General features: G+C 38.2%; 2 protein-coding genes across 5 annotated transcripts; both read right to left on the bottom strand.

Moving 5' to 3' along the window:
• Window positions 1-35: 35 nt before the first annotated feature.
• On the bottom strand, window positions 36-18,026 carry LOC137736228 (ubiquitin C-terminal hydrolase 12-like). Of its 4 annotated transcripts, XM_088683062.1 has the most exons (7): window positions 17,748-18,007; window positions 17,567-17,665; window positions 6,832-6,961; window positions 1,427-1,596; window positions 1,001-1,292; window positions 478-689; window positions 36-408 (listed from the first exon to the last, which is right to left on the bottom strand). In XM_088683062.1, exons 4-7 carry the CDS (start codon window positions 1,524-1,526, stop codon window positions 254-256), a joined length of 759 nt encoding a protein of 252 aa, XP_088539188.1. In that variant the 5' UTR covers window positions 1,527-1,596; window positions 6,832-6,961; window positions 17,567-17,665; window positions 17,748-18,007; the 3' UTR covers window positions 36-253. The 4 variants fall into 4 exon arrangements, with proteins under 4 accessions (XP_088539188.1, XP_088539185.1, XP_088539186.1 ...); XM_088683059.1 differs by lacking the exon at window positions 17,567-17,665 and having other exon boundaries at window positions 17,748-18,026; XM_088683060.1 differs by lacking the exons at window positions 17,567-17,665; window positions 17,748-18,007 and adding an exon at window positions 7,145-7,310.
• Window positions 18,027-24,360: 6,334 nt separating this feature from the next.
• LOC137736227 (MATH domain and coiled-coil domain-containing protein At3g58210-like) lies at window positions 24,361-25,840 on the bottom strand. The gene is made up of 4 exons (XM_088683172.1): window positions 25,744-25,840; window positions 25,318-25,640; window positions 24,792-25,003; window positions 24,361-24,722 (listed from the first exon to the last, which is right to left on the bottom strand). The coding sequence occupies exons 2-4, from the start codon at window positions 25,575-25,577 to the stop codon at window positions 24,568-24,570; spliced, it is 627 nt and encodes a 208-aa protein (XP_088539298.1). The 5' UTR covers window positions 25,578-25,640; window positions 25,744-25,840; the 3' UTR covers window positions 24,361-24,567.
• Window positions 25,841-27,601: the final 1,761 nt, after the last annotated feature.

Genomic DNA, 27,601 nt, shown 5'->3' with positions numbered 1-27,601 from the left:
TGTTAAACGCATAAAATATTTAAAAAGAAGAAAAGTGGCCTTCCAACTCGCAAAAATCACAAACTTTAGACAAAATTAATTAAAAACATCAAAATACCCTTCAATCACAAGTCATTTGGTGAACGAGGATTTTAGCACTATGGTATACCCACATCTAGACAGTGCTTTTACAACATCATGGACAATGACAAAGTTTTTAGTCCTTTCATTTGTAACATCTTTTTAGCAACAGCCAAAACATACGACATGCCAACTACAGTACAGTTGCAGTTCCATGGACAGTGACCTCTGCCTCCACTATGCAAGCATCCTTCACCAAAAACCCATTGCCTGCCTCATTCAAAGTGTCCAGCGAAATGAACTTAGGCCAGCCCCAAGTCAGATTTGAGGTACAGAACCAGTTGTTACCTACACATAATACACGCCGATGTTATGAGGGATGCATGCAATAAAACACTGAAATAGGACAATCTTTACCTTTAAAGCACTTATGTTTGGCATGTATTTGATCTACAATGATCAGTGAAAACTCTGCAAATACTTTGGGGCCAGCAAGTTTTTTTGGATCGCCCAATTCTGAGAATAAAAGAGAAATACAAGGAAAAGATTCTGGATCATCCAATCCCAAGTAAAGAGAAATATGAGTATCCTTTCCAGCGTTATTTCCCTCGGGATAGAGCTTTATCTTCCTGCAACATCGGGAAGAATATGGTGACTTTTTATTATATATTTTTCGTTATTTGGGATGGGACCCGATTCACCTCACATCTTTGGGATTGAATTAAAAGAGCAAACTCGTACATGGGAAGCAAAATTTCAGCAAGTTTTACAGTGATCGACCACATCTAGTGCGAAAGTTTAGTTAAAATTGCATATATAGTTTGAAACTCAAAAATAATATCCTTTTGTTCTCATGCAGGTAAAACAAGATTATACGGTGGACTAAAAATTTAAAATTCTCTTATTAAGGGTATTAATATAAAGGGCCTAGCAGATATACCATTTCCGTTCTCCGGCAGTGAAGGGTTCTGATTTGCAACATTCATTGCCTAACTCTGAAAAGTTCTCAACCTTCCAAACATGCTTGCACATAACAGCATCCTTGATCATCGATATTGACTCTCCTTTGCCAGCTCTTCTTTCTTTACAAACAAAGACCTCAGCTCCAATCACACAGGAATCATCAACGACATATCCGTTGGAAGCATCAGTAAACGATTTAAGAGTGACAAGCTTATCAAATCCTGAATAACGCATCATCCCATGGAAACACTTTTCCTTTTTATTGGCATCTAAGGAATATGCAAGGTACAAAATAATGATCAGAAAATGAGCAATGAGCGCTGAAATTTGCAAACAAGAAAATTTCCGGTCTATGAATATGTTCACTTGATGAGAATTAACTTTAGAAGTGGGTAAAATGTACCTTGAAGAACCAGGAACATGCCTTTATTCTGATCAAGCAAAAAGAACCTAAAATCAACATATACTTCGCATCCTGTCTGAAGTGAATCAGCTCCAACCATTTCCAAGTAAACAGAGATGTGGCCTTCCACATTTTTCTTCTTGTTCCCATTCGGGTAGAGCAGTAGTTTCCTGAGGGCAAACATACAGTATGGCTAACATTTTTTTTTTTTGGCAGCTTACACAGCACATGATATACGAAACACATTATTGCATGTTGGAATGTAACCCTTCAGCTGGAAATTGATGGCTGAGATCATTTCATAAATGCATTTTTGTTTCAGTTTGAATGTCAGCCATTGGATCATAGTCCACATGGTTTCTTAATGTTGTATTTAGTTTAAGTAATAGAATTAGACATGTGGCATTATCTCATAGGATAATACCAATGAATGGTTGAGATTATGTTGTATATTGGAGTGTGAAGGATCTCCCTTCCTTCCGTGTGCAACGGTAACAAAGTGTTTGGCATGTTCAGTGTGTGAAATGAGAAGTGCAGAATTCCTTTCATCTTCTTTGTGAACTCTCTCTGTCTTTCCTCTTGCACAGAGTCTCCATTGAAGCTTATATTACCAAACACAAACATTAACATGGCCTCAGAGCCTGGTTTCATCGTCTAATCTGGGCGTGAAATCTGTGAGTTCGTGAAGATCGATTGAGCTGCATACTCGAGCTCAAATCGAATCTGGAAATTTACGATTGCTTTGATTCAAGTCTAATATGGCTGGATCCGGTAGTGTTGAGCTTAGAGCTCCAGTTTTCAATGGAGAGAATTATGAGTTCTGGAGTATTCGAATGAAGACCATTCTGAAATCTCATGGTTTATGGGAGCTGGTTGATAATGGGTTTGAATCATCAGATCCAAAGTCTAAAGAAGCTAAGGGTGACGAGACGAAGAAGGAGGCGTCAGGTGAAGTGTCGTTCAGCGAGATTCTGATGAAGGATGCTCGTGCGCTTGGAATGATTCAAGGCGCAGTCTCGGATCAGATTTTTCCCAGAATCGTGAATGAGGAGACATCCAAAGGAGCTTGGGATGCTCTAAAAGGTGAATTTCGAGGTGATAAACAAGTAAGAAATGTAAAATTACAAGGGTTACGTAGAGATTTTGAATATACTCGTATGAAGGATAGTGAACCGTTATCTGTATATCTCTCTCGATTGTTTGATATCATTAATCAAATGAAAAGCTATGGAGAAGAATTATCTAGGGAGAGAATAGTGCAGAAATTATTGATTAGTCTTCCTAAAACATATGATGCTATCTGTTATGTAATTGAGCACTCTAGAGATCTTGAAACTATTGAGGTTCAAGAGGTTGTGGCTTCTCTAAAAGGATTTGAGCAGCGGCTTGATTTACATGCTGAGTCTTCTACTGAGAAAGCATTTGCAAGTTTAACTGTTGCAACTAAGGGTGCTAGAAGTGGTGGATTTTCTAGGAATCACAGGTCTCAAGAGAATTGGAAATCAAGAGGAAAAGGTTGGGATCATAAGCCTAACTTAGTTCAGAGGCCGAGTAACATTCAAAGAGGTTGGGATCACAAACCCAATTATGCTTTGAGACAGAACAACACTCAAAGGAATTGGGATCATAGGCCTAATTATACTCAGAAACAAAACAATTCTCAGGGTGATTGCAAATGGTGTGATAGATTACATTATGGGAAGTGTTGGTATGAAGGCAAACCAAAATGTACTGGCTGTGGGAAACCAGGACATTCTGTAAAAGACTGTCATGAGAACAAGGGGATGCAGAAGGAAAATTATGCAAGGCAGATGGGAGAAATGGGATCACTGTTTTATGCTTGCAATGCAGTGACAGATGTGAAGGTAAATAATTCTTGGTATATAGACAGTGGCTGTAGCAACCACATGACAGGTGATGAGAGATTGTTGGTTGATGTTCAAAGAAATTTGACCTCAAAGGTAAAGATGGGCACATGAGAGGTTGTGCAGGTGGCAGGAAAGGGAACTTTGGTGATTGAGACTAAACTGGGAAGAAAACATATACAAGAAGTGATGCTTGTTCCTGGACTTGAGGAAAACCTTCTCAGTGTAGGACAGATGATGGAGCACGGTTATTATTTGTTGTTTGGAGGTGGTGTAGTGAATGTATTTGATGGTTGGTCACTTGACAACTTGGTAGTAAGAGTTCATATGACTGCAAATAGGTGTTTTCCTTTGACAATGATGCCTGTAACTCAGTGTGCTCTAAAAGCTAGTGTCATACACTGCTCAAAGATATGGCATAAAAGGCTGGGACACTTGCATGAAGGAGGTCTTAAAGCACTTGAAGAACAGAATCTAGTACATGGATTGCCTAAGTTAGAGATGTCAACAAGTGTGTGTGAAGGGTGTATGCTAGGTAAACAACACAGAGACTCATTCCCTTCTAAATCGACTTGGAGAGTTAAGGATCCACTGGAAGTAGTTCACACAGATATTTGTGGCCCAATGCAAGTCGAATCTCATTCTGGAAACATATATTTCTTGCTATTCACAGATGACTGCACAAGGATGTCATGGGTATATTTCTTGAGAAATAAGTCTGATGCATTTGGATGTTTTAAGAAATTTAAGGCAATGACTGAGCTACAATGTGGATATAAGGTAAAATGCCTCAGAAGTGATAGAGGAGGAGAGTTTCTTTCTGCAGATTTTATTGGATATTGCAGTGATCTGGGAATTCAGAGACAACTAACTATGGCTTACACTCTTCAACAAAATGGAGTGTCTGAGAGGAAGAACAGGACTGTTGTGGAAATGGCAAAGTCAATGTTGCATGAGAAGAGTCTTCCATACATGTTTTGGGCAGAGGCAGTCAATACTGCAGTGTATCTGCTTAACAGGTGTCCATCCAAAGCTTTGAGAAAGACTACACCGTTTGAGGCATATAGTGGCAGAAAACCTGGAATAGATCACTTGAAAATATTTGGATCCATCTGCTATGTTCACATACCCTCTAGCCTTAGACACAAGTTAGAAGAGAATAGTCACAAGTGTATTTTTGTTGGATATGCTGCAAGTGAGAAAGGCTATAGACTGTTTGATCCAAATTCAAGGAAAATTGTCCTCTCAAGAGATGTCATATTTGATGAGGATGCCTTTTGGGACTGGAACTGCAATGAAGATACTGGAATAACATTTCCAGTCAGTAATGATCATCAGATTGCTAATGAAAATTGTGTTATTGGTGAGAACTCTCACTCTGGGGAATATATTGTTTCTCAAAGTGAGAATGTGGTTGATAGATCTCAAGCACATGATGATACACCTAAGAAATGGAGAAGTATAAATGAGATCATGGCTCAATGCAACATGTGTGTCATTGAACCTGAAAATTATGATGATGCAGCTAAGGATGAGTCATGGAGGAGTGCAATGAGAGCTGAACTGGATATGATCGAAAAGAACAACACATGGCAGCTTGTTGAGAGACCTTATGACAAGCCTGTTATTGGTGTTAAGTGGGTCTATAAGACCAAACTTAATCTGGATGGTACTGTGCAGAAGAACAAAGCTCGACTGGTGGCTAAAGGCTATTCACAAAAGCCTGGAATCGATTATAATGAAACCTTTGCCCCTGTGGCAAGGTTGGACACGATTAGGACATTGATTGCTCTTGCTGCACAGAAGAAATGGAACTTATATCAGTTAGATGTGAAGTCTGCATTCCTCAATGGGATACTAAAGGAAGAAGTATATGTCGAGCAACCTCAAGGTTTTGTGAAGGAAAGTGAGGAAACAAAGGTGTACAAACTGAACAAGGCTCTCTATGGTTTGAAACAGGCACCAAGAGCCTGGTATGATGAGATTAATGCATACTTCAATAGTGCAGGGTTTGAGAAAAGTTCAAGTGAGGCAACTCTGTATGTTAAGACAAGAAAGGATTCTGGTATCATTATTGTCTCTCTGTATGTAGATGACATAGTTTATACTGGTAGCAGTCCACAAATGCTTGAAGAGTTCAGAAATGATATGATGAAACACTATGAGATGACTGACTTGGGTTTATTGCATCATTTCCTTGGAATGGGTGTACTCCAAACTGAGAATAGCATTTTTATACATCAAAAGAAATATGCACAGAAGCTAATTGAAAAGTTTGGCTTGAAAGATTGCAAACCAGTGGCTACCCCACTTGCCATGAATGAGAAATTGACCAAAGTTGATGGGAGTGAGGCAGCAGATGAAGGAGAGTATAGACAGCTTGTTGGAAGTTTGCTTTATTTGACTGCAACTAGACCTGATGTGATGTTTGCAGCAAGTTTATTGTCACGATTCATGCACAATCCTACCAAGAAACATATGGGAACAGCTAAAAGGGTACTGAGATACATCCAGGGAACAGTTGATTTTGGAATCATTTTCGATAGAGGCAAAACAACTACTCTAATTGGCTATTGTGACAGTGACTGGGCTGGAAGTGAGGATGATATGAGAAGCACCTCAGGGTATGCATTTACACTAGGATCTGGTATGTTTTCATGGGCTTCAATCAAACAAAACACTGTGGCATTGTCTACTGCAGAAGTAGAATATGTCAGTGCTGCAGAAGCTACATCACAAGCAAAGTGGTTGAGGTTTGTCCTGGAAGATTTTGGAGAAGAACAAGTGGAGGGAACTCAGATTATGTGTGATAATACATCAGCCATTGCTATGGCAAAGAATCCAGTTTTTCATCAGAAGACAAGACACATTAACAGGAAGTTTCATTTCATCCGAGAAGCAATTCAAGCTAAAGAGATTGAGCTAGTGTACTGCAGGACAGAGGAACAGATTGCAGATATCCTGACCAAAGCCTTGCCTAAAGATCGGTTTGTGTACCTAAGAGAGCTACTTGGAGTCAAATCAGCTAAAGGGTTAGAAGGGAGTGTTGGAATGTAACCCTTCAGCTGGAAATTGATGGCTGAGATCATTTCATAAATGCATTTTTGTTTCAGTTTGAATGTCAGCCATTGGATCATAGTCCACATGGTTTCTTAATGTTGTATTTAGTTTAAGTAATAGAATTAGACATGTGGCATTATCTCATAGGATAATACCAATGAATGGTTGAGATTATGTTGTATATTGGAGTGTGAAGGATCTCCCTTCCTTCCATGTGCAACGGTAACAAAGTGTTTGGCATGTTCAGTGTGTGAAATGAGAAGTGCAGAATTCCTTTCATCTTCTTTGTGAACTCTCTCTGTCTTTCCTCTTGCACAGAGTCTCCATTGAAGCTTATATTACCAAACACAAACATTAACATTGCATGACAAAAAAAGGAAAATGTCATAAGAACTAATGTCGGGTAGTGAGAGTGAAACATAAGTTTGCAGAAGATGATATTAAACTCAACTTTAGCAGATGATATAATGTGGGATTTACCATTTGTATCCTGCAGTTTCAAATTCTCCCGACTCATATTTGTCCGCTGAAAGTTTGGTTAGCAATGAAAAGGACGCGATTTTTAGAGTGTAATGAGTTGGGGGGGAATCTGAATATGATGTTGAAAACCCTGAAAAAAAAAAAAAATAGTGTTAATGGAAGCACATATTGTTTAGCCTAAAACCGTTAATATAAATCAAAATAACTATTTAACCATTTTGTTGAAAGAGAGAACAAGCCATGGCAATAAAATTGAAATTGATTGACAAACTGTTAAGGCTATACAATTATCTTTTGCTTCAAGAGAGCTTACCTATATATACTGTCATTAGACAAGCATGTACGAGCATCTAATGGAGAGATTTTTTAGTATGATCGGAGCACAGAGTGATATACCACATGTTATTGTATACTTAAAAAAAACTTCCCTCTAATTATATAATGACATATGACATACCATCTCATGTTTCGAATAAATTGAAAAAAATCTCTCCATGCAATGAGCTTGCTGCACATTGGATGAGATATGTCTTTTCATCTCTGTACCGTACTAAATTTAATAAATTCGGTGTGCAATCTCTTTCTTTTCCGATTCATTATAATTGGGAAAACTAATGAAAAGTAAAAAAAAAAAAAAACTTTAGTTTTAATGAAAAAAGACAAATAAAGGTGTAATGAATGGTACCATGAAAAGATAAAAATGTGTTTTTTCGTTAAAAATGAACAATATCGGGAGTGTTTCGTTAAAACTCTTTCGTTAAAACACCTTAAACAACAAGCAACAACACAAAGCACTTTCTTTTCCGATTCATACATTGTGGATACCTTCGATTTGTTAAAATTTGAAAGTGAAAAGATTGTATAAAGGAAGATGCGTACACTTTAATCTTCAAACCATGCAAAGGTCTTTCTTCAAATTCACTCAAACCTTTCTTCCCAAGCACAATGAGGCAATATTCATGCCCATTAAAATGAAATTTTGGAACTTTGAATTAGCAACATAACTTGAACCCGAGGCACTGAACCAGTTATAATCTAGGCACTGCTTTGCGAGAATAGAAGAATACGAAAAGGTTCTCAGTTACTGCTGTTGCTATTATAGATTTAGGCACAGGTTTGTAGCTCTATCGAGAAATATTGGAAGCCAATTTCAACTTTTTCTTTTTGCTTTGCTGCCAACTTTTTCTTTTTGCTTTTCTCCTTTTTTATTGCACTCATAGTCCTCACTCTAATGAAAGGGTACGATAACTTAATACCTAAGTTCAAATACTATTAAAATTGTCACACATCGATCCCGAGACATGACAAAAAAAAAAAAAACTAATAGTTCAACAATGTAAGAAATTTTCATTTTACTTTGTGGATGAACCAAACCTTAGGGTTGGAAACTACGCATGTACTCTGTGAAGGGATCAAGGCAATCGTAGTTCATCATTTTGTTAATCTCTAAAAAAAAATTTATTTGCAATTACTTCAAAACATTCTCATGGCATTATCTAGCATGAAAACATAGAGTTCTAGACAACTCACAATTCCACAATCAACAACAAATAGCATTTCAATAACTCCAAGTCGCGCACAGTTTTCACCTATGCATTCTTGGGTTCAAACTCTATTGAAAAATACTAATAGTGACTGTTTGTACCATATTTGACCAATCCCGAAACTACTGAGCACCAGTTAACGTCATACCTTTAAGGACCAAATGAAGAATTCATGTTGAGGCACCTCTGCCGAAGCACAAGAGTTTCCCTTCAACCAAGAGGCTAATCACAGCGCGACACACGTCAACGTTAGAATAAAGCTCATAGAGTTCCACATCGACTGCAGACAAAAGCTAAAGACTCTCTTCAACTATAAAAGGAGACCATTCTTTTACAATTAATCCATAATGTCATTGTTGTACTTAAACTAGTCGTTAGAACCCATTAATGATGATTATGCTTGAACCTATGTATTTGTGTAAACCTTTCACTATTAATAAGAACTCCTCTACTTTGTGGATGTGGCAAAACTTAGGATGAACCAAATACATCTTGTGTTTGCTTCCTTGTCTCTATCTCTTTACATATTATCCTCACTAGGTGACTAGAGCAATCGAGAGAAGGACACAAACTTGACACTTTACGTTGTTATAAAGTTTTCACTGATTTTGTGCATCAACATCTGGCGCCGTTTGTGGGAACGACACTTATTCCTACTCTTTCCAGCTTTGTCAAGTTGGTTTCCATCGTTCATACACTCTTTTTTGAGTAGGCATCCTTTTCTAACAAGGGAAGTGAAAGAAGCTACAACACGCAGAACGACACCCCCTTGTGCCTAGTGTGAGGCAGCGAAGGAAAGAAAGAAAGAAGTTTGCTTTTCAGGCTAAGGTCGAAGAGCTTGACGCTTAGAACAACAAGATAACAATGAATAATTGGATATTCCAAGAACAATATGGGAAACTCTTCTAGATGCTCCACGAGGGTAGGCAGACTCAATCTCACGAGCCCATCGCCCATGTGGATGTTAACCATTACCTGGGTACCCCCCAACATGGAGGGTTACCGGTCTTCAACATGGATGCTCCTAATAAGCAGTGAACTACCCATCAATGTGTTGGTCAACGCAAGACTTCTCTTAACCCAGCTGCTTCGACCCAAAGCAGGAGAAGTGGAAGGAAATGCCTTTTTGCAGAAGGAGTGGAATGATCAAAGGCTGTTTATCGCGACTGTCGAGATTTCTTGAGGCAGCGTCGAGAAAACCCCATCCACATAAGCTCAAGGATCAAAGACCCAAAGGTCATCAAAGGGCTCAGTCCCTTACCACAATGTAGGCTAGCCCCCAATCTAGGAAAGGAACGACAAGCCTTGGAGGGACAAGAAGGTGTAGGAGACTCGGGGGACTTCCAGCTGACACATCCTGGAAATGAGCACGGTGAATCCAGGAAAAGGCCATATGCCTTTGACCAAATTTCCATACTTTTAAAGAATGAGGAAAACTTACGAAGAAAAGTTCTAATGGTGCCTAACTCCACTCAGGACCCCCTTATCTTGCAGCTCATTGAAGAAGTGAACAGGTTGAAGGCCGAACGTCAGGCCAAAATACTTGATTGGAATCAGCCAAGGCCAGGACCATTAACAAGGAGGATCCTTTGCACCCCTCTACCATGAAAAACTAAACAGAAACTTGGCTTACAATCATATAATGGGAGGGAAGACCTAATTGAGTATATCCACATCTTCGAATCTACCATGGCATACCAAATACACAATGATAAGGAGTGATGTCTCATATTCCATTCAACTCTCTATGGTGGAGCTCTCAATTGGTATTGTCGTCTTCAACCTAATACTATGGATTCCTTCATTGAGCTAAGAAGACTCTTCGTGGATTAACACATCTTCCAAGCTCATCGCTTACACTCCGCTGATGAGTTATACACCATTCGTCAGAAATCGGACGAGTCATTGTGTGAATATACCGGTCGCTTCATCCACGAATACTCTCGCTGCATTGAGGCAGATGATAAAGCAGTACTCAGGGCCTTCATGTTAGGCATGCGTGAATGCTTTTTCAAGTACATGATTAATGTTAACACTTGGAAAACTTACTCTGAGGTGATGATGCAAGCTTAAAATCATGCCTTTGCCGAGGCAAAGACATACCCAGGGAACCCTTATATGGTTAACCTCTATCAACAAGTAAGGAGTAAAAGTCAAGTTCTACCAAGTAAGAGGTTTTGGCCATTCAGACACCCATTCATCCTCTCTTACCTCACTTAGCTACTCGCTAAGTCACCAAACATATTCGTCTCTTGGTAAAAGGAAGGATCTTTACTCTCAGCAAGCTCATTACAACAATAGGGATAAAGGTTCGTATCAAGACAACCAGGGGTGAAATTACCTTCAACTGTTATGACCATGGGGTCAAGCCTCGCTCTTTCAAAGTAGAGGGACTAGGTGCTGAAGAAAATGCTATTATAAGAAGGCATACACATTACAAATGTCTTGACCCTTAACTGTTTGAGATCTTTTGTATCATAAACCATTTGAAAAATATTTAATGAAGAGAGAATTCAGACAATTTTGTTTGAGTCTTTTACTTTCCTAACATTGAACACTCGGTCTATGCTGACCTACCTTTATACTCTAACTCAGAGCTTCAATATGCGTACTTTGATAGAAAGTAAGTGAAACTAAGTGTTACAACCAACATGGTTCACATATAGAAAGCATGGATTCTTTCATGCATAGCAAAACATTCATAAGCATCACTCATGTCAATCAACATAAACATCATACATTTCAACACATTCATACATAAGCCAACTGAGCTTCGAAAGAGCGTCAACATACTTTTTGTCATTTGCAATGTGCCTCGGCACCTTGCCCTTATTCTCACCAACCAGGTGATGAATGAACTCACCTGCGTATCACCAACCATGTGATGAAAGGTACAACCCGTACTCTAATATCATTTGACAACTTGCACTCTTATCACCAACTAGGTGATGAAGGAACTCACCTTCATATCACTAACTAGGCGATGAAGAGTACAACTAGTACTATTAATAAACATTTTTGCCTCAACAACTCACCATTCTTCCCACCAACTAGGTGAGGAGTGGTACAACTTGTACATGTGAACTCTTAGCATTCATAAATAATAAAAAATCCTTAAGCCTTACAGCTCAAAGGGAGATAAAGCAAGCTTAACTCAACCCAACTGAGGGAGCACTTATGCCCAACAAGGGTTATAGTCACCAACAAAGTCTTATTACAAGCCAACAAAGGCTTTAGTGCATGGTATACAAAGATCAAGCTCTTCAACCCTTTTGCATTTACTCCAGACATTTCCCTTATGTAACAATGCAAACACTACAACTCGTAGAAAGCTTTGCACACTCTTGATCAAGACTATGCGAAGCAAAATCAATTGATATGGTTCCTCCAAACCTTCAACTACTACAATGTGTGGCTTGCCTTACACACTCTTGTTCAAGAGTATGGAAGCAAAATCTATATATGTTGTCTCTCCCACATTTATGGTGCCGAACAAAAGCTTCAACACATAAGATGCAACTACAACATGTAAAAGCTTCACACACTATTGATCAAAATAATGTGAAGCAAAATCAATTTATGGTGCCCAACGATTAGCTTCAACATAAAAGCTTCACCTACAAAGCTTCAACATACAAGCTTCACCTACAAAACTTCAACCTACAAAGCTTCAACAAAAAAAACTTCACCTACAAAGCTTCAACCTAAATGCTTCACCTACAAAGTTTCAATAAAAAAGCTTTACCTACAAAGCCCACAAAGCCCAAAAAACTTCACCTACAAAGCTTCAACCTAAAAGCTTCACCTATAAAGCTTCAACCTAAAAGCTTCATCTACAAAACTTCAGCTTAAAAGCTTCACCTACAAAGTTTCAACCAAAAAGCTTCACCTACAAAGATTCAACATACAAGCTTCAACTTAAAAGCTTCACCTACAAATTAGCTTTAACCTAAAAGTTTCACCTACAAAGCTTCAACTTAAAAGCTACAATTTAAAAGCTTCATCTACAAAACTTCAACGAAAAAGCTTCACCTACAAAGACTTCACTCACAAAGCTTTACTCACAAAGCTTTACTCACAAAGTTTCACCTATAACGCTTTAACTAGAAAACTTCAACATTACAACATGTAAAAAACGTCACACACTTTTGATCAAGATAGTGTAAAACTAAATCAATTTATGATATCCTAGTAATAGCTTCAACCATTCAAACTACCCAAACAAAAAACCCACAATCAAAAATCTACAATCAATAAACCTACGCCCAAAACCCAAAACCCACACTTATGTTAGGCAACCTGCATCCTTATCTCCCTACCCTCCAAACCCACTATATCAAACCCCACCAGCAGCAATCACCGTCTCAGACTTTCTCTCCCTCAATTCACCACGTTGCACCTCTGCACAGACCCATCTCTCCAAGTAACAACTCCAATATGGCTAGAAAAATGAAAACCCAAAACCCCAATCTCGATGTTCCTTCCCTGATGAGTTGTCGCAGTTGGAGCTCTAGTAAAAAAAAACATCGTTCGTTCTCACAGTGGGGGGAGGAGGCTGCGAAAGATCTGGAGTTCATTTTCTGGAAAGGCTAAGGGAGGAAGAAGGAGGTACGGGATAAATGAAGTCCGGGTCTTTGATGGAAATGTTTGAACCAAGGGGTTTAGGCGTTGAAAACAAAGAGAGAGGCTTGAAGGCGCTGGGCATGGAGGCCACGATATCAAGGTACTAGGCTGCGCAAAAAAATAAAAAAAATGGAGATAGGGAGCAAGGTAGAAGGCACGGGAAGGCTAGGGTGGAGATATTTCTTTTTTCTTTTTCAAAAAATAAGTAAAAATAATAATAAGAGAAAAGATGTTGGGCTGCCGCCTTCCTAATAAAAAAGAGCAGAGAAACAAGGTGCTAGGCTGGTGTAGCAAAACAAGATGCTGGGCCTACTTTTTGTGCCTAACAAACAAAATGAGAGAGATCACGGCTGCCACTTATAAAAAAAAAAAATGAAACAAGTGGGAACGTTACAAAAAAATAAAAAAAATAATAATAATGAAAAAAAAAGGTGGCTTGAAAGCTAGGCCCGAGTAGTATGTTCACATTCAATGAACCTGGGCCCAAGTGTTAGGTTATTTATTTTCAACCAACAAAAAAGACGTGTGGGCGTAATAATAAAGCTATTTGGGCTGAAATGTACAAGAGGAGGAGAAGAGAATGTGCGAAATCTTTTATTCAACAACTTGGGAAGATTGAGGCATCTCCTTCGGCAACTCTCCTTGTCTGGAGATTTGGGGGACTCTTACTATATGCTATTACACCTCGATACTTAGAAGTTTCGTGATTACTCAGTGACTTGGATTTGTCAAGTCCCCAACCGAGAAGCTTTCCTCATTCGGTAACTTAGGGGGAGCACTGTTTATACCATACTTGACCAATCCCAAAACTACCAACCACCGGTCAACGTCATAACTTCAAGGACCCACTGAGGGGTTCATGCTGAGGCACCCCTGCTGAAGCACAAGAGTTTCCCTCCAACTAGGAGGCCAATCACAACGCAACACATGTCAACGTCAGAATAAAGCTCATAGAGTCTTACATCGACCGTGGACAAAAGCTAAAGACTCCCCTCAACTATAAAAGGAGACCATTCTCCTACAATTAATCCATAATGTCATTGTTGTACTTAAACTAGTCATTAGAACCCATTAATGATGATTATGCTTGAACCTATGTATTTGTGTAAACTCTTCACTATTAATGAGAGCTCCTCTACTCTGTGGACGTGGCTAAACTTAGGGTCTTGTGTTTGCTTCCCTGTCTCTATCTTTTTACATATTATCCTCATTAGGTGATCGAAGCAATCGAGAGAATGTTACAAACTTGACACTTTACGTTGTTCCAAAGTTTTCATTGATTTTATGCATCAACAGTGATCAAGGTCTACAGATTTTTAATAACTAATTACGAAAAACCCAACTTTGTAACTCTAAAATTAACAAAAATTAAATTAAATTTCTAAAAAATACGAAATATTTGAGAAGTGAAATCCCGTCCTCGGATTTCACATCCTCCCCACCATATAGAATTTTCGTCCTTGAAATTTTCAGTACCTTTCACACTTCAAACTATTCCTAGAATTATTTAACATCAAGTTCAAAAATATTCATTATACCACATGTCATTATACACTCTAATCTTGAGACATGACAAAAAACAAACCTATAGTTGAAGAGCGTATGATTTTTTCATTTTATATTGTGGTTACACCTAACCTTAGGTTTAGATTGCCTATGTAACTTTTGATGGGATTAAGCCAATTGTACTTTGTCGAAGATTGAATGTGGACAGAAACTGGTGAAAACCAACGTGAAAGCCAACGGTGGCCAAAATATTCGCCACTTCGCCGCAATCGCTTCAATGGTTGGTCTGATGTTTGGGTTTTATAGCCCAAACCCATGTGAGTGTCTTAGTGGTGGTGGGTGATGCCTGGGTTGTAACTACCCGGCCCAGATTTTACAGTTTTTATAATTTTAAAAAGTGAATTTACGAAACTGCTATTCGAGGTGAAAAACGTTAACTTTTGTTGATCGATTAGTCGTATCACATAAGGCTGTTTTCCTTGGCGTATCCTTGTAGTACTCGTTGTTATGAATGCGTGAGTGCGAGTATAATTGAATTTGGAGCTAGAATGTGAATTTTACGGAATTCAAAATGTAAGGGCATTATGGTAATTTTACGTCTCGCAAGATATTTTTCCATTTTGTCTTTTCTTGCATTGTTTGGTTTGACAGTGGGGCCCACCCCTATTTTGATGTTTCTCGGCTCTCTCTTTTTCTTCCTTCTATTTTCTCTTCTTTCTTCCTTGATGAACTCTCTCGAACCCTCTCTCACATCACTCACTCTTTCTCTCTTTCTCCTTATCTCTTCCCCATCTCTGCAACTTTATCTCCGAGCTTGCAGAACCAACAACGACAGCACCACCTCCACCACCACTAGTCTCGCCACTCCGGCGAGCACCATCACCATCTGTGGACCATCCCTCATTCTCTTCTCACCTTCTGCGATCTTTCTCTCTCGATAGTCACTGTTCATCGTCTTCCCCGATGAACCACAACGAGTCCTCCCCATGCCCGACATAGGTAAGCTTTTAAAATCTTATAGATAATGTTTTAGGTTAGGTTAAATTAGTTGGTAAGTGTTAATCGAGTGTTGGACGCAAGAAACAACTTTGGAAAAATTTCCCAGATTTCTGGAAGTTGAAACCGTGGCCACTTTCAGACACTTTTTTTTGGCCAGGTTATGGCCTCCAATGGTATGTATTGATTCCCAACATTCCTAACTTCATTTAGGTTCTTAAATCACTGAAATTGGTTGGGAATCGAGCTCGAAATGAGCTCTAGAAGTTGGTCCTTCCACCTGCAAAATCTGCAGGTTTCATGGAGAAGGCGAGTATGCTTTATGCGTGTGACACACCCCAACCCGGAATGTCTACTTGGACTCTGAGTCAAGTTGTGCTGGCCAACACCAGGAGGATGACGAAGCCATAAAGTATAGTGAGGTGAAAAATGTAAATAAATTTAAACTTAAAAGTGCCTAAGTATAAGAGTGCGCTTGTGAACGGGAATGAACCTATTTCATACGTGATGTCAGAGTATAAGTAAAGTATAGTAAGGTAGGATAAGAATCGTACCAATGAAGGTAACCACTTATACCAAGATTTGCCAAAAATCTTCGCCGATATGAAAGCTCAGCCACTAAAACTTGGAGTGGCAAAAAACAAGGGTGGGTGGGCCCAAAAATAAAGTTTTGTAAAAACCTTTTTGAAAACATAATAACCCCTCGTCGTAAAACAAGTATAGTTTTCAAAAATATACATACTACGTATAGTAAGAAAGTACTTATCATGGCTTGCAATAGCTCAAGAATTAAATATGGCACAATATTTCGTAAGTAAATGCATGACGTTCCTAATCAACATAATCTCGCATAAGCAAACATCTCATATCGAGTGCTCATCGACACATGCTGACACACTAGTTCACGCAGAGGTATTCTGACATGAACAGGACTGGGTGCAACAATGATATACGCTCTAGTACTATAATCACGTGAAGACTGGCGTTATGCGTAGCACTACGAGTCAGAGTTGCCTATTGCAACCTGCACGACAGGACTGGCACCTACAATGGATCCAAAGTGAGCGTATGGTGTGATGTGCACATAAGAAAGTACTTATCATGGCTTGCAATAGCTCAAGAATTAAATATGGCACAATATTTCGTAAGTAAATGCATGACGTTCCTAATCAACATAATCTCGCATAAGCAAACATCTCATATCGAGTGCTCATCGACACATGCTGACACACTAGTTCACGCAGAGGTATTCTGACATGAACAGGACTAGGTGTAACAATGATATACGCTCTAGTACTATAATCACGTGAAGACTGGCGTTATGCGTAGCACTACGAGTCAGAGTTGCTTATTGCAACCTGCACGACAGGACTGGCACCTACAATGGATCCAAAGTGAGCGTATGGTGTGATGTGTACATACACATGAAAGATCCACTCACAGTTACTTGTGAGGTCGTAGTTGTTCGAACTAGGATAGCCGGAGTCTTCGATAGTAATCGCACCTAAGTATAATATTGGGACCCATTAGTAAAACTCCACTAAGACAATTAAATTTGGAGAAACGGAGTGCGGATTTGGAATCAGGGCGTTGAAATACGCTAAGAAGGGTTTCAGGCAATTTTCATAAAAAGTCAACGAAAAGTCAACGGTCAATCCTAAAAGTCAACCTAGACGCCCGGGTGGTCAACTATGTTAAAACTTTGAAATTTCACTAAATGGATGTCAAAAACGGACTCGGGACGTCGAATTTAGCCTAGGAGGATTTCTTAGAAAATTTCAATAAAGTCAATGCAAGGAATATTTCAAGAATATTCTTAAGAATATTCCCAACCTAATTAGATATGAACTGGGCCAGTTGGTTATAATGGCCCAAAGGATTAGGCTGGTTAGGATGGACTAGGTTTTGGGTCTAAGGCCCTTTTTTGTTTTCTTCTTCTTCTTCTTCTCCGGTGGGCTGCGACTGCAACCGTCGGTATCCACAAACTCCGACTAACTAGAACTTCACCAAACCTAGCCAAGTAATATATCAAAACGAAGATCAAGGAACAAGGATTCAAGTAGTACCATTGGTTTCCTCGAACGTGGTCGGGTTTTGCCAGACAACGGCTCGAAAGCCTCCCGGTTTCTCACCGGAAAATCTGGGTTAATTTCCAGGGGTGTTTTCTGCGTCCAAAACATCACCAAAACATGTATACAACTCAAGAATCGAATCAAAACATCAAAAAGGAAGAGATCGAAAGGTTACCTCGCCAGAAAAATTTTGAGAACCCGCTGGAGTTCTCCATACTTTGTTTCTCCAGTGCAAGGTCCAAAGGTTGTTCAAATTTGGGCTTTGGGCTCAGGTATAGAGAGATGGGACGAGTTGGGGGTGATGGTTATGTGGCTCGTCGGCGAGGTGCGAGGTGGCGGTGCTCTCCAAAGGAAGAACGGCGATATGGGTGTACGGGTAGGAGAGAGAGAGATGAGAAAGAGAGAGAGCCGGGAGAGGGATTTCCAAAGAATCCTGGGGAGGAAGCCATGCGGCAAGAGAAAAGTGGAGACATGTGGGGTGTGGGCCTTACAGTCAAAATAAATTAATAAAATAATTAAAAAAAAAATCCTTTAAAAGAATATTAAAATAAGGATATAATAATATAAAATTTTGAATAAATATGTAAAATATAAAAATAGTAATTTTTACAAAAGTATGTTTCGGATTCGTAATTCCGTAAAATCTTCATTGTAATTCCAAATTTGATTCTATTTATGCCTACGCTTTCGTATCGTTGAGTACTTCAAGAGTATGGTAAAATAGTAGCTCGTACACATCACAGAAAGATGGTCAACAAAAGTCAACGATCTTGCCCCTAGGGCATTTTCGTCAATTCACCCTTTTAAAATTTATAAGATCGTAAAATTACTGACGGATTGTCACAATCTACCCACCTTAAAAATTTTTTGTCCCCAAAATTTGAAATAACTTGCTATATATAAAATACTCAAAATAGAAATAAAATATATAAAGGAGAAATCAAGCTAAAGCGGTTGCATAAAAAAGAATGCCATTCTGTCGCGATCAGATTGTATTGATTCCTATTTCATGCCTCCAAACTCAAATTTTCCTTCTCCTTCAATACAATACTACAATATAAAATCCTTTATGAAAAAATCGAGTCCAAAAATAGATATATAGTAACATATCGTGAAAATACATATGTAATATAATGTACAATTTAAAATAGTTGTGCTGAAATCAAAACTGAACATTGAAAATTTTCACCTACGCACTCATTGCGTCATGTACTTTGAAGATAAGTATGTAGTATCTTTGGGTCAAGCCCAAACAATAAATAACTAATTAAATAAACAAATACCTATGCTAACATAGACAGGCTTACCTGTCAACTTGCTTAACGAATCCAACAAATAAGTTAGCAATATTACGGTCTGCAACATGTAATACTGACGGCTCACTGTTGTCTCGAAAAGCAAGTAACAAATTCCCGAGGGTGCAATATTACCATCTTGCCTTTCATTGGGAAATACGTATAATTTGTTGATTAGCGCCTCGATTGCACTCACGTTCTACCATTTCGGGCAACATCATTAATATCATAAAAAATTTTGTATCGTAATCTCAATCATTCTAATACCTGGTCACAATACTCAATTGTCAATAATGTATTATGTATAAAATTTCTGTACCACGTCTCGAATAGTGTTATACCTAATACCAAAAGTGTAAGCGTCGTTACACACAACTGTAACAAAGATAAGTAAGATAAGTGTCTACTACAATCATGCTAAACTATAAAATGGAAAAACACAACATGTCCACGAAATTTTGGATAATTCATTCCGACTCGTCGTTAGTCCGAAGGTGAAGTGTAGTAATAAGTAATAACTTTGTACCCATGACTTTCAATAAGACTCCCAAAAACTTGGAAGTGAAACACGTGTCACGGTGAGATGCAATAGTGACACACACACCACATAGCCGAACAATGCAGTTCACATTGCCATAGTGAGTAGTTTCATATTGAATTCCTCTAGAATTTAGTAAAAAACTATGTAGGAAAGGCTAAAAGAACACTCAAGAATCTGAGGGTCAAAACAAGTCTATCAAATCTAGAGTACAAGATAACTGGATTGGATGCATAACACCTCACTACAACGGTAGCTTCTAGAAGATTTAATCCCCAACGATAAAATTCGTTCAGCATAGTATTTGTTGGGTGATTGATGCATTAATGGTCAAAACTAAAAATTAGATCTCTAAGCAATTTTCGTTAGCGAATATTTGCTTCAGAACAATACGAAGTTCAGTAGGGTAAACATGTATTCAAGGTTGACCGTAAATGCTTTCCAGCATCAAGAAATGAATATGGAATCACAGTCAAGTAAATGCTGATTGAAACGCCAGAAAATCCAATAAATTCAAGAATGAGCAATTTTATCGAGTGATAAAAAATGTAGTCCCTCTGGACCAATGGAAAGTGGGGTAAATTGTCTAGTCGGTTAGTAATCACTGAAACATCATCATGATCTCCATATGTGCACTCTATACCAGGAGCTTATGGTGATATTTTCCATCTTCATTCGGACACGGAAAATGATTATAACCACTCGAATGATTTCTTGATGACTTGGAAATAACGTCAAACCAATACTCATGAATTTCAACTAAAATGGAATATGACAGGCTGAAAATAATTCAAGGGTAGAAATTGTCTTTTGTTGCGGTAAACAGCAATAACATTTGCACAATCAGGACGATACACGATAGTGCAAACATAGATATTGATTTGGTTCTTCCACTGCCGCTGTAAAAAATTTAGCTTATTTCAAATGAGGATGTATTTGAAAAGTCTAAGATTGATAAAGGTCCTGGACATGTTTCTCCACCAAGAAGTACCCTTCGGTTTTCAATGAAGATGATAATTGTTGACTCTAGGTCGTATATATGATGGTTCACTTCGAACGGTTCTAACTATTGGAAAATGTAAGCGATACTTCGTCATGCTGCCTCTGCACAGTCGAAACATCCAAATAACACATCATCATGGATTTCCAAGATGATCAATGTCATTGAAATGTGTAAAACCAAGGTGAGATGAGGCAACAGTTCAGTTGTTAGTAACTTTATTCATAATCTATATTAGAATTAAACTAACTTTCCTCGGTTGATATGTGAAGAAAAACACTATAGTAAAAAATTAGCTAATAAATAGTCGATAAAATCGACAAGACCAAGAATATCTCGGATTTCACAACACTTTGTGAGAATTCCAACTTTCTTCCGCTATAACTTTTTTGGGAAAAAGAAAGGAATATTCTTTTCTGAGATCACGTCTCCCGAGAAAGGTACCAATTAATTCAAAGTTAACAGTTAAGCAATTTGGTATAAAGCTATCAGAGTCTAGAAAATTTGATCTCACTGCTGAGGTAGATGAAAAGTTGTCGATAAGACTACTACGAATTCGTCAGGCTATGAAAGAAAACTTGGGTCACAAGAGTTGGTTGGGTAGACCATTAATTCGAAGTATGGGTAATGACGGTTTTGATCATTACTCGATTGAGTTGCTAAAGTCTAGGTACGATCCTAAGGTATAGTCTTTCACCTTCACGGATAGGTTTGCGGTCCTCTAGATAAAGTGTTTGATTGAGTAGATTCCTAATCGGTACGCTTTAGTAACTAAGATCTCCCAATGATGTAGGACTTGTTCGAAAAGATGCAAGGAAAACTGGTGTAGTATGAGAAAGTAGATCGGTGGTGTACTTCACTTCACGCCAAAGATATACGTCCCCAAAACGTACCATACTACTTCCTTTCACTACGCCACATGCTAATAGGTATTCACAGCTTTCTCAATACTCAATTCGCTCTTATAGCGGAAACTAATTCGTGCTTTAATTTAATATTTGCTTGTGGAAGTGATCGGAAAGATGGTTAATCGAAGTGGTTTTGGTTACCTAAGTGGGAAAATATGGTTAAAACAACTATAAGTTTATGGTCATCCTACAAGACTTGTTCCTAAGTTTCCACAATTTTACCTTCTTCAGCTTAGGTTGTCACTGTTAATCAATCTATCAGTCTCGCCGTTAATTAACACATTTATGCTATTTTGATATTGTTCGTTACCCTGAAATTGTAAACCAGCGTTCTGGCATAAAGGTATCTTTCCCAAATACTAGTACATGTGCTTGGTATCAGAAATCATACCGCCTGAATACTGATTGACAATTCCAGAATATGGGCTGATGTCGCCAATTAGTAGCGGCACTATAGGCTGATTACAGGTTAGAGCCCGCTCAGGTGGATGGTTTTGGACGATTGGTAAGGAACTGGTCCAGTGAGGTGGTTTCATTAATTCTAGGGAAAAAAAATACTTACTACTTCGGGGATTTCTATTGCCCGTAGGTATAACAACTTGTACACCTGAGCCTATGCTCATCAAAATGATGAGTACATCACCAAAAGAAATTCGGGAAACTAGTAATGATTGGTACGTCTTGAGGCTGGAAAAGGAATTTGCTAATAATCTACTTTAGGATGGGCTTAAACGTAAGTCGATCTTCCTCCTGAAGACTTGAAATTATAACTAGTTTGCTTAAGAAGATTAGTGATATCGGGGTGCTACTAATTTAGTACCAGGTTGTCACGCAAGACAATTATGGAATCTTGACGAAGTAAACATTGTAGGAATTCTAATCGATGATGTGCTATCGGATGTTGCCAAGGAATCAAAATTATTCTTGGTTCCTAACTTGGAATGGTTGGTAGAAATGACTAAATGGTAGTAGGATCGATTGGTAAAACTCTGGTGGCACACAGTTATCAATAGATTAGCCTTGCTTCAAGGCCATCAACTTGTCTCAATTCTGGATTTTTCCTTGGTAGGGAGATTCTTTGTTTAAAATTTAGAGGTGGCCGCCAAAACGTTCATCTGAAAGGTCAATAAGTCAACTAGGTCACTTAAAATTTGGAAGAAGCTAACATATTTTTCGTGCTCGATGAGGTGGCCAGATTTGAAAATTAGGCTCAAGAACCGAGAATGCTTACATCATGCATGTGATGAACGCAATACTGCCCAACTTATGCTCTGATACCAAACTAAAATCTTCATCGTAATTCCAAATTCGATTCCGATTGTGCCTACTTGTTCGTATCGTTGAGTACTTTGAGAATATCGTAAAATAGTAGCTCGTACACATCACGGAAAAACGGTCAACAAAAGTCAATGATCTCGCCCTTAGGGCATTTTCGTCAATTCAACCTTTTAAAATTTATAAGATCATATCCTGCTTTGGATTTCATTGAATGGTCCGATATACATTGTACTCCGCAATTCCGTTGAATAGGTCGGAATCGTATTCAATTGGATTCCGTTGAAAGGTTCAAGATCCCTTCTACTTTGCGATTCCGTTGAGTGGTCCAGAATCGTATCCTGGTTTGAATTTCGTTGAGTGGTTCGGAATCCCGTTTGAAACTTTCGTTCCGTTGAGTGGTCCGAAACCCGATGTTATTGGATTTCGTTGAGTGGTCCGAAATCACATCCTTGACTTCGTTGATTCGTTGGATTCGGTCTAAATTGAGAAAGCTTCAGAGATGTAGGCTTCTGCCTAACTGTGTCGCTCTAGCGCTGCATTTTGGTGTATTGTATGTGTTATTGATTGATGTGATTGTTGAATGGTGTTGGAAAACATGTGTGCGTGTGAATGGCAAGATGACAACTCTTGTTTGGCTTATGGTTGATGTGTAGTATGGTACTTTATGTTTTTTGCTAGGAAGTGTTTTACGAACAATTTAGAGTTCAACAAATGGTGAACTATGAATGGCTTGATCCCTATTTAGGGTACATAGACAGTTTAACAGAGAGGTTAGATGCAGCTATAGAGTAGATGAAAAATCACTATGCAATTCAACGCTTAGGTTGTGCTTTGTCCGTATCATATATGGGTACTTGAGGACGTCGCGTGTTGATCTTGTACGTATGTCAGGATCAGGGCGTGACATTATTCCTAACTTGAAACCTTTTTGAAGATTGAACTGTTATGCTTTGCTTCTAAAGGGGTGCCTTTGTTTCATTGAAAAAGTATCCAATACCCGCTTGCGGGTGCTTCCAAACACATGTTCTGCAATTTTAGTTCTTATTAAAAGGAACAATGTTAACGGTTTAGCATTGTCAAACAAGTTAAGATCAGACTAGCCAAACAAAGTTTTTAGCTAAACACAAGATGCTACTTGAAATTTACTGGTCAAGACTCGACATATTTCTCACATGACAGATTTTTGAACGCCACTTTTAGTACAAGTGGGAGGGGACAGCAGCTCTGGGTTTTATAGAACGCCACTTTAATTTATTACAAACCATATCATGGACGCAGAACTTCATACGTATTCATAAGTTGATTAACATCATTTTGACAGTATCCGAAATCTAATACAAGCTGACTATAGTGCTTCCGCAATTCCATGGACAGTGACCTCTGCCTCCACTACGCAAGTATCCTTCACCACAAACCCCTTGTGTGCGATTGAGAGGCACTACACCTGTAATCATCTACACAGAAGAAATAAACCCTCATGTTATATGACATTATATACAGTTAAACACTCAGCGTACCAGGCCGATCTTTTACCTTCTTTAAACTCATGCATGCATTCTTGAGAATTGATAGACACTCTCCATTTCCTGTTCTTCCTTCTTTACAAACAAAGACGTCCACTCCAAACACACAGTGATCTTCTACGAAGGTTGCCTATTTATTAGTCTTAAAAGACCTCACACGACGAGGTTAATGTTAAAAAATGTGCATGCCAATGGCTCAATATGTTAAACCCATAATATTTAAAAACAAGAAAAGCGGCCTTCCAATTCGCAAAAATCACAAACTTCAGCCAAAATTAATTAAAAACATCAAAATACCCTTCAATCACAAGGCATTTGGTGAACAAGGATCTTAGCACTATGGTATACCCACACCTAGACGGTGCTTTTACAACATCATGGACAGTGACAAGGTTTTCAGTCCTTTCATTCGTAACATCTTTTTAGCAACAGCCAAAACATATGACATGCCAACTACAGTGCAATTGCCGTTCCATGGACAGTGACCTCTGCCTCCACTATGTAAGCATCCTTCACCAAAAATCCGTTGCCTGCCTGATTCAAAGTGTCCACCGAAATGAACTTAGACCAGCCCCAACTCGGATTTGAGGTACTGAACCATTTGGTACCTACACATAATACACCATGATGTTATGAAGGATGCATACAATTAAACACTGAAATAGGACAATGTTTACCTTTCAAGCACTTATGTTTGGCATGCATTTGATCTACAATGCGCAGTGAAACCTCTGCAAGTACTTTGGAACCAGCAATTTTTTTTGGATCACTCAATTCCAAGAAATGAGAAATACAAGGAAGTGTTTCCGGATCATCCAATTCCGAGAAAAGAGAAATATGAATGCCCTTATTTCCATCGCAATTTCCCTTGGCATAGAGCTTTATCTTCCTGCAATATTGGGAAGAATAAGAAGACTTTTTATTATATATCTCTCGTTATTTGGGATGGGACCCAATTCACTTCACATCCTTGTGATTGAATTAAAAGAGCAAACTCGTACATGGGAAACAAATTTTCAGCAAGTTTTACAGTGATCTACCACATCAAGTGCGAAAGTTATGTAGTTAAAATTGCATATATAGTTTGAAACTCAAAAATCATATCCTTTTGTTCTCATGCAGGTAAAACAAGATTATACGGTGGACTAAAAATTTAAAATTCTCTTATTAAGGGTATTAATAAAAAGGGCCTAGCAGAGATACCATTTCCGTTCTCCGGCAGTGAAAGGTTCTGATTTGCAGCATTCAGTACCTAACTCTGAAAAGTTCTCAACCTTCCAAACATGCTTGCACATAACAGCATCCTTGATCATCGATATTGACTCTCCATTGCCAGCTCTTCTTTCTTTACAAACAAAGACCTCAGCTCCAATCACACAGGAATCGTCAACAACATATCCGTTGGAAGCATCAGTAAACGATTTAAGAGTGACAAGCTTATCAAATCCCGAATAACGCATCATCCCATGGAAACATTTTTCCTTTTTATTGGCTTCTATGGAATATGCAAGGTACAGAATAATGATCTGCAAATGAGCAATGAGCACTGAAATTTGCAAACAAGAAAATTTCCGGTCTATGAATATGTTCACTTGATGAGAATTAACTTTTGATGTAGGTAAAATGTACCTTGAAGAACCAGGAACATGCCTTTATTCTGATCAATCAAAAAGAACCTGAAATCAACATATACTTCGCTTCCAGTCTGAAGTGAATCAGCTCCAACCATTTCCAAGTAAACAGAGATGTGGCCTTCCACATTTTTCTTCTTGTTTCCATTCGGGTAGAGCACTAGTTTCCTGAGGGCAAACATACAGTATGGCTAACATTTTTTTTTTTTTAGCAGCTTACACAGCACATGATATACGAAACACATTATTGCATGACAAAAAAAGGAAAATGTCATAAGAACTAATGTCGGGTAGTGAGAGTGAAAAATAAGTTTGTAGAAGATGATATTAAACTCAAACTTTAGCAGATGACATAATGTGGGATTTACCATTTGTATCCTGCAACTTCTTCTCCCGACTCATATTTGTCCGCTGAAAGTTTGGTTAGCAATGAAAACGATGCGATTTTTAGAGTGTAATGAGTTGGAGATGAATCTGAATATGATGTCGAAAACCCTGAAAAAAAAAATAGTGTTAATGGAAGCACATATTGTTTAGACTAAAACCATTAATATAAATCAGGAAAACTATTTAACCATTTTGTTGAAAGAGATAACAAGCCATGGCAATAAAATTGGAATTGATTAACAAACTGTTAAGGCTATACAATTGTATTTTGCTTCAAGAGGAGCTTACCTATATATAATGTAGAGATTTTTTAGTATGATCGGAATACTGAATGATACACCACATGTTATTATACACTTAAAAAAAAATCTTCCCTCAAATTATATAATGATACGTGGCAAACCACCCCCTGTTCTGAGTAAATTGAAAAATCTCTCCAGGCAATGAGCTTGTTCTACATTGGACGAGATATGTCTTTTCATCTCTGTATCGTACTAAATTAATAAATTTCGGTGTGCAATCTCTTTCTTTTCCGATTCATTAAAAAAAAGCAATAACACAAAGCACTTTCTTTTCCGATTCATACATTGTGGATACCTGGGATTTGTTAAAATTTGAAAGTGAAAAGATTGTATAAATGAAGACTCGTACACTTCAATCTTCAAACCATACAAAGGTCTTTCTTCAAATTCCCACACAAAGCACTCAAACCTTTCTTCCCAAGCACAATGAGGCAATATTCATGCCCATTAAAATGAAATCTGGAACTTTGAATTAGCAACATAACTTGAACCCGAGGCACTGAACCAGTTATAATCTAGGCACTGCTTTGCGAGAATAGAAGAATACGAAAAGGCTCTCAGTTACTGCTGTTGCGAATATAGATTTAGGCACAGGTTTGTAGCTCTATTAAGAAATATTGGAAGCCAATTTAAACTTTTTCATTCTGCTTTGCTGTCAACTTTTTCTTTTTGCTTTTCTCCTTTTTTTCTTGCACTCATAGTCCTCACTCTAATGAAAGGGTACGGTAACTTAATACCAAAGTTCAGATACTATTAAAATTGTCATGTTCCGATCCCGAGACATGATAAAAAAAAAAAAAAAACTAATAGTTCAACAATGTAAGAAATTTTCATTTTACTTTGTGGATGCACCAAACCTTAGGGTTTGAAACTGCCTACAATCATAGTTCATCATTTTGTTAAGCTCCAAAAAAAATTTATTTGCAATGACTTCATAAACAAATTTATTTGCAATGACTTCAAAACATTCTCATGGCATTATCTAGCATGAGAACATAGAGTTCCAGACAACTCACAATTCCACAATCAACAACAACAATATTTCAATAACTCTGAGTCCCGCACAGTTTTCGCCTACGCATTCGTGGGTTCAAGCTCTATTGAAAATACTAATAGTGACCAAGGTCTACAGATTTTTAATAGCTAATTACGAAAAACCCAACTTTG

This window comes from Pyrus communis, chromosome 13, assembly GCF_041283825.1.
Source record: "Pyrus communis isolate YQ-2024b chromosome 13, ASM4128382v1, whole genome shotgun sequence".
Lineage (NCBI taxonomy): Eukaryota > Viridiplantae > Streptophyta > Magnoliopsida > Rosales > Rosaceae > Pyrus > Pyrus communis.
Note: the sequence above shows the minus strand (reverse complement) of the source record. Positions and strands in the feature narration are given on the sequence as shown.